The sequence below is a fragment of the Callorhinus ursinus genome, unplaced genomic scaffold (assembly GCF_003265705.2).
Source record: "Callorhinus ursinus isolate GAN/ISIS: 27379988/994484 unplaced genomic scaffold, GSC_fseal_2.0 scaffold12, whole genome shotgun sequence".
NCBI lineage: Eukaryota > Metazoa > Chordata > Mammalia > Carnivora > Otariidae > Callorhinus > Callorhinus ursinus.
Genome location: NW_027397074.1, coordinates 73,566,984 through 73,579,883, shown reverse-complemented (window position 1 = coordinate 73,579,883; position 12,900 = coordinate 73,566,984). Strand labels below are relative to the sequence as shown.

The 12,900-nt window shown below is 46.4% G+C and overlaps 1 protein-coding gene across 2 annotated transcripts in view; it reads left to right on the top strand.

Moving 5' to 3' along the window:
* The window catches only part of LOC112810900 (solute carrier family 23 member 2-like), a 49,734-nt gene that overhangs the window by 32,985 nt on the left and 3,849 nt on the right, over nucleotides 1–12,900 (top strand). For both annotated transcript variants that reach the window (XM_025854771.2, XM_073899237.1), the window contains 7 exons: nucleotides 2,452–2,633; nucleotides 3,539–3,659; nucleotides 4,730–4,886; nucleotides 5,713–5,966; nucleotides 10,541–10,705; nucleotides 11,113–11,221; nucleotides 11,318–11,413. In XM_025854771.2, coding sequence (XP_025710556.1) covers nucleotides 2,452–2,633; nucleotides 3,539–3,659; nucleotides 4,730–4,886; nucleotides 5,713–5,966; nucleotides 10,541–10,705; nucleotides 11,113–11,221; nucleotides 11,318–11,413 — 1,084 coding nt within the window. The remainder of the gene's footprint in view (nucleotides 1–2,451; nucleotides 2,634–3,538; nucleotides 3,660–4,729; nucleotides 4,887–5,712; nucleotides 5,967–10,540; nucleotides 10,706–11,112; nucleotides 11,222–11,317; nucleotides 11,414–12,900) is intronic.

Genomic DNA, 12,900 nt, shown 5'->3' with positions numbered 1-12,900 from the left:
AAATTTATTTTTTGACAGAGAGAAACAGCGAGAGAGGGAACACAAGCAGGGGGAGGGGGAGAGGGAGCATCAGGCTTCCCGTAGACCAAGGAGCCCGATGTGGGGCTCGATCCCAGGACCCTGGGATCATGACCTGAGCCGAAGGCAGATGCTTAACAACTGAGCCACCCAGGCACCCCTGGTTTTTACAGTTTAAAAGGTTGTTGTTGTTGTTGTTGTTTTTTAAAGAGTATGTGATAGCACACATGGCCCACAAAATCGAAAATATTTACTCTCTGGCTTTTTACAGAAAAAGTTTGCCAACTCCTGCTCTGAAACCCAGGGCCCAGGGTAGAGATTCCTTTTGCCCTAAGACAATAGTTGCCACTATTTTTTTCCCACATTACCTCCAAGGGTCCGACCCAGTGAGCCAAACCCAGAGCCTTATCTGTGGTAGTTGAGCTCCATCTGCTGGTCCAGTGTTTTTCACCAGCGCTGTAAGTAGGAGAAAGTTCTTGCAAATTTCAACCTCATTTCATGAATTGGATTGATTGGTTGAATTTGCCAAGCCAGCCTAATGGAATTTAAGGTAGATTCTCCATGTTTTACTGAGTTATATTTATCCACACACATCTCAAGGATTGAAACCACTGGTGGTCAGCACACCAACTCTATATCACTCTAGGAGCCACCAGTGAAGGTTATGCAAATATAGGACGAATAGGAAGGTCGTTACTTACTGGGCTTTAAGTAATGGGGAAGTGAAAATGAACAGTGGTTCTATTTTAAGGACATGGTGGTAGCAGAAAAAGTAGAAAACTGGGAAGAGAAGGCAAGTTCAGTTTTCAACACCTTAGACCAGTTCAAACCTCACCTTTCAGTACCATGGTAGTTTTTATGTACCTACTTATGTGTCCTTAGATATAAGTGAAATGAGTGACAGCAGTGACATGAGGGACGAGAAGGAGGGATTTAAGATTATTTTGTTATTATAAGGTGCTCACCCTACCCATGAACTGGCATAGTGTTATTTGAAAGTGGACTTGGATTAGTTGTAAAAGTACGTTGCAAACTCTAGGGCAACCACTCAAAAAAAGTTGAAAGAAAGAGAGAAAGAAAGAAAGATAACTGATATGCTAAGAAAGGAGAAAAAAAATGAAATGCTCAATTAAAACCACAAAAAGAGTAGAAGACAAAAATAGGAACAAAGAGCAAGGCCAACAAATAGAAAACAGTGATGAGTATGGTAGGTATTAACCCAATTATATCAATAATCACTTTGAATGTCAATGGATTAAATGTACCAACTAAATGACAGAGACTGTCAGAGTGGTTACAAAATACGTACAACCTAACTATATGTTGTCTATAAGAAACTTACTTTGAATATGAAGACACATAGGGACACCTGGGTGGCTCAGTCAGTTAAGCATCTGCCTTCGGCTCAGGTCATGATCCCAGGGTCCGGGGATCGAGTCCAGCATCGGGCTCCCAGCTCAGTGGGAAGCCTGCTTCTCCCTCTCCCTGCCTCTCTCCCTGCTTGTGCCCCACCTCAAATAAATAAATATCTTTAAAATAATAAGTATGAAGACACATGGAGATTGAAAGTAAATGGATGGAGAAAAATATACCATGCTAACACTAATCAAAAGAAAGTAGGAGTTGCTCTATGACTTTTAGAAAGAGCAGACTTTAAAACAAGGAAAAGTTATCAGGGATAAAATGGAATGCATAACATCTAAACTAGAAGAGTAAGAAAGGAGGCTTTAAGTAAATTCAATAAGTCCAGTCGATCAGGGGTTGGCAAACTACAGTCCATGAACCAAATCTGGCCTGCTGCTTGTTTTTATATAGCTCACAGGTTAAGAATGGTTTTACACTTTAAATGGTTGAAAAAGAAGACTACTTACTGTTTCATGATGTGTCAGAATTATATGAAATTCTAATTTCAGTGTCTACACATGAAATTTTATTGGAACACAGCGAGGCTCATTTGTTCACATCTTGTCTGAAAAATTTCAACAGAGCCCATATGGCGCATCAAGCCTAAAATATTCACTATGTGGCGGAAAAAAATTTTGCCATCTCTTGCAATAGAAAGTGGGAACACAGAAAAATAAAGCCGCAAGAGGTTCAACAACGCTATGGAGTGATGTCAGTTAACATCATCATCACTATGACCAGTAAATACTTTTGAAGGCTATTTCCTGAAAATCTTCAAATGAAGTGAAAATGTCCAACAAGCAGTTGGAAATCCAGAGCCGGAGAGAGGAGGAAGAACAGGGCTCTCCTTGCCTCTGTTGCTCTGGGGTTCAGCTTTGATCCTACACTGCCTCTTGCGTGCCACCTGGGTGGGGGGGACGGGGTTAGAAGTGGGCTGCGCAGCTGGGTTTGCCGTGATGGCTGCAACTGGGCTGAGGCCCACAGTCTCTGCAAGCTTCAAGGCATCTGAGCTGTACTTTTTGTCTTCAGTTGCAGGGCGCTATCATGGTCGCTTCCTGTGTCCAGATGCTAGTGGGATTCTCAGGCCTCATTGGGTTTCTCATGCGCTTCATTGGCCCCTTGACCATCGCTCCAACTATCTCCTTGGTGGCCTTGCCTCTCTTCGATTCTGCAGGCAATAACGCTGGAATCCACTGGGGGATTGCCGCCATGTAAGTGCTCTCTGGGAATGGAGTGTCAGCTCAGTTCTTTCTGGTGGAAGATTAGCCAGTAGGAATAATGTGTTCTGGATATTGGCAAACTCTTGTGGTTTACGGATACTTTCATAAACATTATGATACCTTAAAAAGTGGTGAAATTGCTACCATTAATTATTACTACTATTTATTACATTATTAGTCCTCAGAAACCATAAGTTGATGACAGGCGGTATATAAGAATACTTAATGTTCATAAAACATTGATACTGCGGGTCCTCTGCCTGCTAGCTTTTCACTGAGCCAATGTTTGTAAACCTCGGGCACCTGGGAAGGGTGCAAAGACATCGCTCCAGCTCTCAGTAATCTTATAGTGTAGGAGAGAGATGAGCCTCGGGTCCAAGGAGCTATGACACCAGGAGACAATGATGAGCATCATAGAATGCCCTGCATGGTCCAGGGCAGGGGGTGATGACAGCCAACGGGGAGGATCAGGAAGGCTTTAGGGAAAAAAGAGGCCTTAGGCATTTCCACAGCGCTTTGAAGGGACTTGGGGTTGGCACTGGACATGCTCATCCACGCTGCGGTGACGGTCTCACCACGAGGACTAGGAATTGCAGAATGACCCAGGAGAGAAGACAGTCTCTGACTCCGGCCTCACTGGCTCCACCTGCTGGGATCTGTCCAGCTGCTGACCCGCCAGGAGTAACAGCCCCCCTTCCCTGGTATTCCTCTCTAGCCACCAGCAGCTTTGGAAGGGACCAGCCCACCGTCTCAGGGATGGGGCCTGCCTCCTTGGGGACCCTCCCAGTGCGGCCCGGCCACCCCGTCCCAGAAATGCATGGTGGCTCAGCTTCCTGGACCCTTGCTCAGGACGAGCCCCAGCTTGCCAGGCTGGGCATGGCTTGTTTCTGTTTCAGGACCATCTTCCTCATCGTACTGTTTTCTCAGTACCTGAAAAATGTCGCCGTGCCCGTGCCAGTTTATGGAGGAAAGAAGAAGTGTCACATGTCTAAGTTCTACCTGTTTCAGGTCTTCCCGGTAAGAAGCACCCCCCCCGCTCTCTTCCCTTCTTAGTGGATTCACCCCCGGAGAGTGAAGGGCAGCCTCTCGCACTCCCAGTAGGTTCCCAAAACAAATGCTTCCCCGTGTGCAGGGTCTCTCCTCCCTGACCCCCACTCCTCTGCTGTAGAAGGAGGCCGAGGGGAGCCCCGCCGGCCGTGCGACTGCTCCCTGGCTGTTGGTGTAATGCCGTCCCCGTCACTCCGCAAAGCTTCTCACCCCAGAGCAGAGAACCTTGCCCTAGGTCGCAGCTCTGGGCACCCGTGTGGGACATCCTTGTCACACGTTCCTGGGGCCATCTCCATAGCAAGGTTCACGGCTAATTATACAAAACTGAGGACCCAGTTGCTCAGATCAAGTTCTCGGTGGCTCGTGGGTAATCCAGATCCCTCGTGATAACGCTGGTCCCTCACTTTTCAGATACTCCTCTGCTGGATTTGCATCTCGGTGTTAGGTTTGTGTGGCTGCCAACCACACAATACGTTTTCAGGTTTAATTTAATTGTGAGCTACATTTCACCTTGTAAAAAGAAACTTCCACATCTCACTGATCTCTCACTGCCCTGCGGGCTGGTGGTTCTACCATTCTGCACGCACAAGAATCACTTGGGGACATTGCTAAAAATACATCTTTCTGGGGTTCTGCCACCAGGGATTAAATATCAGTAAAGCTTCAGGCTCTATAGAGCACTGATTATCATTCCATTGTACAGATGAGGAAACTGAGGCGCAGAGAGTTTGATCCAAGGTCATGTGACCAGCCAACAGTGGAAAGGGAGACAGACAGTAATCCTTTGGACCCGGGCTGTGCCTATTCTGCTAGACCTTTCTGCCTCTATTTGACACAAGGTTTTTCCATAGTTTATATCCTACATGTCTTTAATGTGCTAATGATGACACAGATTGCTATTGTTATTGCAAGGGCCAGTAACCCAGCATCTCCTCATTTCAGAGAGCTTCCCTGACCTCCTTCCCTGGCCCAGCACCTCTGGAAGGTGTTGGCAGGGGCTGGGGCCCTGGGCTCAGTAGTGAAGGGAGCTCCCTCCGCAGGTGCTGCTGGCGCTTTGCATCTCGTGGCTTCTCTGCTTCGTGCTCACAGTCACCAACGCCCTTCCTACAGCCCCCACCGCCTATGGGCACCTGGCCCGCACTGACACCAAAGGCAATGTGCTGAGCCAGGCTCCTTGGTTTCGCTTCCCTTACCCAGGTAATGAGAAGATAGGACTCCTTTCTGCCAGGGACATGTGTTTTCCAGGACTGTCCGTGGGGTCAAGGGCACTGAATGGAGAGTTGAATAGAGCCAGGGGATAGATCTCCTCCAAAAGATCTGACAAGGAAGAGCAGGCCCTAGGGGGTCCATTTGAGACCCCTAAGAGAAGGAGGAGACCCTTGGGCTGTCCTAAGAATCCTCTGGGGGTGTTAGACCAAAGGCTCCCATTCCTGGACCTTCTTCTCATCCCCTCCTCCATGATACTCAGAACCCATGGCCTGAGAGCAGGCAGATCAGAGAGGTCTCGACCTTCTAGCGAGACCTTCGGGAGTCTTCTTGGATTAGTTGAATTCTACCTAAGGGAGCCTTGGACTGACTTAGAACATTTCTAAGTCAGATACTTAAAAAATATGAGGTCAAGGCCATCCCTTAGCCCACTTCTGGTTGCCTTTTCCAGCACTTTTGGCTCAGGGGTATTAATAACCAGGTCCAGGGAGGGCTGGCCTGGCCCCGTGGACTGTGGAGCTCATTCCTCCCTGAATACGAATCTCTGCTTCCAAATGCTTCAAGATCTGCCCAGGAAGGGGCCCTGCTGGGGGCTGTTTTTGTGCACAGTGACCTCAAGGTCTGGGTGTCTGACTGGCCCTCAGGGAGGAATGATCAGGCAGGAGTCCAAGCCAAAGCCTCTGGACAGTTGTGGGGTTGGGAGATACACTGCCTGGTCTTTCAAGCCTTCCAAAGACCCCCTCCAGCACAGAAGTTATTATGGGCTCAGCCACCTGTTGTTTTCTGGATTAACGTTCCCTCTGCCTCGTTCTTGCAGGACAGTGGGGCCTCCCCACCATCAGCCTGGCTGGGGTCTTTGGGATCATTGCGGGGGTAATCTCCTCGATGGTGGAGTCAGTAGGCGATTATTATGCCTGTGCCCGGCTTGTGGGGGCCCCACCCCCTCCGAGGCACGCTGTCAACCGTGGCATCGGCATTGAGGGTCTTGGCTGTCTTCTGGCGGGGGCCTGGGGTACAGGGAACGGCACCACCTCCTACAGCGAGAACGTTGGGGCGCTGGGCATCACCAGGGTAAGTCCACTGCCTGTGACCTCAGGCTGGGTGCGTGCATCTGTCATCCACCTGTTGCTGCAACAAATTATCACAAACCCAGTGCTTTCAAACAACTCGGATTTGTCATTTTCTTGATCCGGAGTTCAAAAGTCCAACACGGGTCTCAGGGAGCTAAAATAAAAATATTGGCGGGTCTGTGTTTTCATTAGCTTTGATGCAGGCCTTTGTTTCTTGTTCCTTATGAGGATTATAAACAACCAAAAAATGTATTTTGATGTGGTAAATCCTTACCGCATGTCTTGTCAGGAAGACATTTAAATAAATAAGCTCTTAGACTGGAAAGAACAATAAGCAAAGGCAGGATCTGCTACTTTATCGCTGCTGCATTAGTGAATTCAGTAGTTGCCACTTTTTAAAGATACTTAAAAAATACTTTCAATTGTGGTTAAAGACGCATCACATAAAGACTGAAATCTGCACCAAACAACTCTTTATTCTCCTTCATCCCCAGCACCTGTCAGCTAGCATTCTAGTTGCTGTTTCTATGAATTTGACGACTCTAGGGACTTCATATAAGTGGAATCCTACAGTATTTGTCTTTCTGTGGCTGGCTTATCGCACTTAGCAGAATGTCCAGGACTGTCCACAGACAGTCCAGGAATATTCCACTCCAAAGATATATACCGCATTTTGTTTATGCCTTGTGTCTGGATTTCATTCTAGCTCCTCTCTGTGGCCCTTACAGCCCTTTATGGTGGAGCCCTTGCCTTGCTCTTCATCCATCTTCCATGTGTCTCTCTGTCCCCCTGCACTCCAGACACATGGATTTTCCTTCCCACCTCCTCCCCCGTAGCTTTACTGAGATGTACTTGATTATAATATAACATTGTGTAAGTTTAAGCTCTACAGTGTGTTTATTGGATACCCTTCCATTTTGCCATGTGATGACCACCATTACCTAACACTCCCATCACGTTACATAATTACCATTTCTTTTTTTTGTGGTGAGAACATTTGAAATCTACTCTCTTAGCAACTTTCAAGTGTGTAATTCGGCTTTGTTAACTATAATCACAATATTGTACATTAGGTCCCCAGAACTTACTCATCTTCTAACTGGAAGTTTGTACTCTTTGATGAACATCTCCCCATTTTTTCCACCCTGAAGATCCTAGTAACCACCACTCTACCCTATTTCTGTGAATTTAGCTTTTTTATTTTTTTACTTATTTTATTTATTTTTTTTTTAAGAGAGAGAGAGAGAGAACGTGTGAGCAGGGGTGGGGAGAGGCAGAGGGAGAGGGAAAGAAAGAGAGAATCTTCAGCAGACTCTGTGTCCAGCATGGAGCCTGAGGCGGGACTCGATCTCACAACCCTGAGACCATGAACTGAGCTGAAATCAGAGTTGGACACAACAAACTGAGCCACCCAGGCGCCCTGATTTTAGCTTTTTTAGACTCCACATATGAATGGTACTGTACGGTATTTGTCTTCTCTGACATATTTCACTTAGCATAATGTCTTCAAAGCCTATCCATGTTGTTGCAAATGGAAATGTTTCATTTTTTATGGCTGAATACTATTCCTCTGTGTGTGTGTGTGTGTGTGCGTGTGTGTGTGTACGTACACACCACATTTCTTTCTCCACTCATCCATCATTTAGGTTGTTTCCATGTCTTGGCTGTTGTCAATCATGCTGCAATAAACATGGGTTGCAGATATTTTTTCAAGTTAAAGTTTTGGTTTCTTTGCATAAATGTAAGAGGAATTGATGGATCATATGGTAATTCTATTTTTAATTTTTTGAGGAAAAGCCATGCTGTTTTCCATAGTGGCTTTGCCAATTTATGTCCCCATCAACAACACACGAAGGTTCCCTTTTCTGCACATCTCTACCAACACTTGTTATTTTTTATCTTTTTTATAACTGAATCTAACAGATGTGAGGTGATATTTCATTATGGTTTTTTTTTAAAAGATTTTATCTATTTATTTGACAGAGAGAGACACAGCTAGAGAGGGAACACAAGCAGGGGGAGTGGGAGAGGGAGAAGCAGGCTTCCCGTGGAGCAGGGAGCCCGATGCGGGGCTCGATCCCAGGACTCTGAGCCCAAGGCAGACGCTTAATGACTGAGCCACCCAGGCACCCCTCATCGTGGTTTTGATTTGCATTTCCCTGATGATGAGTGACGTTGAGCATCTTTTCATGTGTCTGTTGGCCATCTGGATGTCTTCTTTGGAGAAATGTCTATTTAGTTTCTCTTCCTATTTTTAAGTCATTGTTGTTGTTATCATTGAGTTGTATAAATTCTTTATACATTTTCGATATTAATCCCTGATCAGAGAGATGGTTTACAAATATTTTATCCCCCATCCTGTAAGATGCTTTTTTATTTTGTCAATTGTTTCCTTTGCTGAGCAGAAGATTTTAGTTTGATGTAGTCCCATTTGTTTACTTTTGCTTTTGTTGTTTGTACTTTTGGTGTCATACCCCCCAAAATTGTGAAGACCAATTTCAAGGGGATTTCCCCCTCTGTTTTCTTCTAGGACTTTCATAGTTTCAGATCTTACATTTAAGTCTTTAACTCATGTTGAGTTAAGTTTTTTGAGTGGTGCAAGGTAGAGGTCCAATTTCATCCTTCTGTATGTGGTTCTCTGGGTTTCCCAACCCCATTTATTGACGTGATTATCCTTTCCCCCATTGAATATGCTTGGCTTCCTTGTCAAATATTAGTTGACCATATATGCATGGGTTTATTTTGGGGCTCTGAATTCTGTTCTATTGGTCTATGTGTCTATTTTTATGCCGGGATCATACCATTTTAATTACTATAGCTTTAGAGTATTGTTTGAAATCAGGAAGTGTGATGCCTCCAGTTCTATTTTTCTTTCTGAGGATTGTTTTAGCTATTCAGGGTCTTTTGTGTTTACAGACAAATTTTAGGATTTTTTTTTCTATTTCTGTGAAAAATGCCATTGGATTTTTGTTAGGGATTACTTTGAATCTATAGATGGCTTTGGGTAGTATGGACATTTTAACAACATTAAGTCTTATCCATGAACACAGGATATCTTTCCATTTATTTGTGTCTTCTTCAATTTCTTTCATCAGTGTCTTATAGTTTTTAGTGTACAGATCTTTACCCCCTTGGTTAAATTCATTCTTAAGTATTTTATCATTTTTGATTCTATTATGACTGGATTGTTTTCTTTATTTTTCAGATATTTTGTTGTTAGCTTATAGAAATGCAACTGGTATGTTGATTTTTCTATTCTGTGACTTTACTGGTTCATTGATTGGGGCTGATAGTTTCTTGGTTGAGTCTTTAGGATTTTCTCTATATAAGATCATATCATCTCAGCTGTCATTTATGGCTTTCACTGTGTTGAGGTATGTTCCTTCTATACCCAATTTGTTGAGAGTTTTTATCATGAATAGATGTTGTATTTTGTCTAATGCTTTTTCTGCATCTACTGAGATGATTTTACAGTTTTTATCTTTCATTTTGTTTATGTGGTGTATCAACATTTATTGTTTGTGCATGTTGAAACATCCTTGCATTCCAGGGATAATCCCACTTGGTCACAGTATATGATCCTTTTAATGTGCTGTTGAATTTGGTTTCCTAATATTTTTTTATTTTTTTAAAGATTTTTATTTATTTATTTAACAGAGAGAGAGAGAGAGAGAGCACAAGTAGGCAGAGTGGCAGACAGAGGGAGAGGCAGAAGCAGGCTCTCCGCCGAGCAGGGAGCCCTATGCAGGGCTCGATCCCAGGACCCTGGGATCATGACCTGAGCCGAAGGCAGCCGCTCAACCGACTGAGTCACCCAGGCGCCCCGGTTTCCTAATATTTTTTAAAAGATTTTATTTATTTGAGAGAGAGCAAGCTAGAGAGAGAGAGAGAGAGAGCACATGCACAGAGAGGGAGAAGCAGACTCCCCACTGAGCAAGGAGGCCAACACAGGGCTCAATCCCAGGACCCTGAGATCATGACTCGAGCCAAAGGCAGACGCTTAACCAACTGAGCCACCCAGGCACCCCTGGTTTCCTAATATTTTATTGAGACTTTTAATCTCTATATTCATCAGGGATATTGGTCTGTAGTTTCTTAGAGTGTCATCGTCTGGCTTTGGTATCAAGGTAACGCTGGCCTTGTAAAATGAGTTTGTGAAGTAAGTGTTATTCATTCCGTCTGGTAAATTTGGAAGCTGTTTGGAGGGATTAAGTAATGTGCCCAAAGTCACACAGCCAGTTAGAGGCAGAGCTCAGCTTGGCCATCCCATGCCCATCTTTAAGCACTGGGCCCCTGCCTTCCAAGAGAGACCTTTTGCCTCGCTGGAAAAGCCTTCTCAGGGAAGGAGCATTTTCAGTGAGGACTTTAAGGCAGGGATAGAACAGTGAGTGACGAGTTGAGGCCAGAGGCCAGGACACAAGGTCACACCCTCATCCTTTCCAACCCCACGTGAGAGTGAGGGGGGCCATTTTGGGGTCATGTTGTATGGCTCTTACAAGTTCCCTGGAGTGTCGTTTGTAGAGCAAGGCAGAGACCTGCTGAGCATCTCATCCCTGAATTCCCTGAGCCCTGCAGGTAGGGAGCAGGATGGTGATGGTCGCTGCTGGCTGCTTGCTGCTCCTGATGGGCGTATTTGGGAAGATTGGGGCTGCCTTTGCCACCATCCCAACCCCTGTGATCGGAGGCATGTTCCTCGTGATGTTTGGGGTCATCACCGCCGTGGGGATCTCCAATCTGCAGGTGAGGCAAGGTGCTCCTAGAAGAGCGGCCAGGGCATCTCCTGAAAGGAGCCCAAGGGGATTGAGAGGGAGGGAATAGGGCTGGGGCCGAGTGGAGGAGAAGGAATCGTTGGTCCCAGAAACCACAAGGGCTTCCAAATGGAAGACAGGAGTAGCCAGAAGCATCCAAACTTCTGAAAAACAGAAACTGCATCAGTTTGAACTGGGTCGTTCAGGCCACTCAACTCCCAGGGCCAAGTGGGAATCGGGGCCTGGCTTGCCCACTGAGTGTGCTGCTCAGAGCCCAGCCTCAGTAGCCCCTACCTCTGGTGGCAGTGGGAGGGCAGGGGGCACTTGGAGGGGAGTTAGATTGCTATGCAGAACAGGTGCTGATGGCTCTGGGCTTCCATGGTGGCCTCTCTCCTGCAGTATGTGGACATGAACTCATCCAGGAACCTCTTTATCTTTGGCTTCTCCATCTACTGTGGGCTCGCCATTCCCAGCTGGGTGAATAACAACTCTGAGAAGCTCCAGACAGGTGATTCTCTGTCTTCTAAACTGTGACCGCTCCAGGGGCAGGGCCAGTGGGGACCTTGGTCCCTGGGAATCCCTGTTGCTTTTGTCTTCACTCTAGGGATTCTCCAGCTGGACCAGGTCATCCAGGTGCTGCTGACCACGGGCATGTTTGTTGGCGGATTTCTGGGCTTTCTCCTGGACAACACCATCCCTGGTAGGGCTCGCCTTCACTCTGTAGGCTGGTGGTGTGGGTAGATAGGCAGCATTTGGGCCACCCACATGGCTTCTCTGACCCTTATTACCATGTCAGGCTGACCACAGCATATCCTGAGCAGGCCCTGCCTCTGGGTGGGACATACAGGCCCAAATTAGCTTTCTAGGGCTGCCATAACAAAACACCCTGGACCAGTTTAAACAGCCAAAGTGTATTTCCTCACAGTCTGGAGGCTAGAAGACCGGGATCAAGGTGCTGGCAGGGTTGGTTTCTCCCGAGGCCTCTCTCCTTGGCTTGCAGGTGGCCGCCTTCTTGCTGTGACCTCATGTGGCCTTTCCTCTGGGTGGGTGCATCTCTGGTGTCTCTCTGTGTGTCCTAGGCTCTTCCTATAAGGACACCAGTCAGATTAGATTAGGGCCCACCCTAAAGACCTCATCTTTAACGGAATCACCTCTTTAAAAGTCCTATCTCCCAATGTATTCACGTTCTGAGGTAGGGGGGTTAAGGCTTCAACCTATGATTTTTGGGGGGACACAATTCAGCTAAACAGGGCCCTAAGGTAAGAAACACACCAGAAACAAAAACAGCTAAGAGCCCAAAGTCTGATTGGTGAGGGAGAGAATACATGTATTCTTTCTTTCTTTTTCTTTCTTTCTTTTTTCCTTTTCTTTGTTTGTTTGTTTGTTTGTTTCTTTCTTTCTTTCTTTCTTTCTTTCTTTTCTTTCTTTGTTTCTTTGTTTGTTTGTTTCTTTCTTTTCTTTCTTTCTTCCTTCCTTCCTTCCTCCCTCTCTCTCTCTCTCCCTCTCTCCCTTCTTTCTCTCTCTCTCTTTCTCTCTTTTTCTTTCTTCCTTCCTTCCTTTCTTCCTTCCTTCCTTTCTCTTTCTTTCCATAAAAACCCATTGAACACTTGCTGTGTTCCAAGTGCTATGTACTGAGAATCCAAAGAGCAGAAAGACATGCCTTCCACCTTCCAGAAACCCACAGGCTAACAGGGGAGAAAGACAAGAGAACAGACAATGAGAATAGAGGGTAATACATGTGGTGAGGAGCAAACCAAGTCTCTGGGTGCTGAGGATATTGCAGTGAGGACTGCAGGGCCGCCCTCATGGATGGCTTTCAGTGCCCCCTTCTTGAACCTCCCACGGCCTCTTGAGAGGACCTTTAGGATAGCACCTGCTTCATGGTACTCTATTTTCCACATTTGTTCTCTCCAAGTTTAAAGTGCATCTGCATTCTAGAAACAAAGCGTGGAAAGACCTGCCCCTTGAAGGTGAGGAAAGGATGGTGTTCAGAGAAGGTTGTACCGTCCCGCCGTGGGAGCTCAGGGAATGCCCTGGAGCGCCCCTGAGCTGTGACTCCGAATGGGCAGAGAAGGAGGAGGTGCTGTTGGCAGGTGGAGGGCATGGAGAGGAGACCCCACGAGTGCCTGCAGGGGGCGCCAGAGCCCCCCCCCCCCCCCCCCCCCCCCCCCCCCCCCCCCCCCCCCC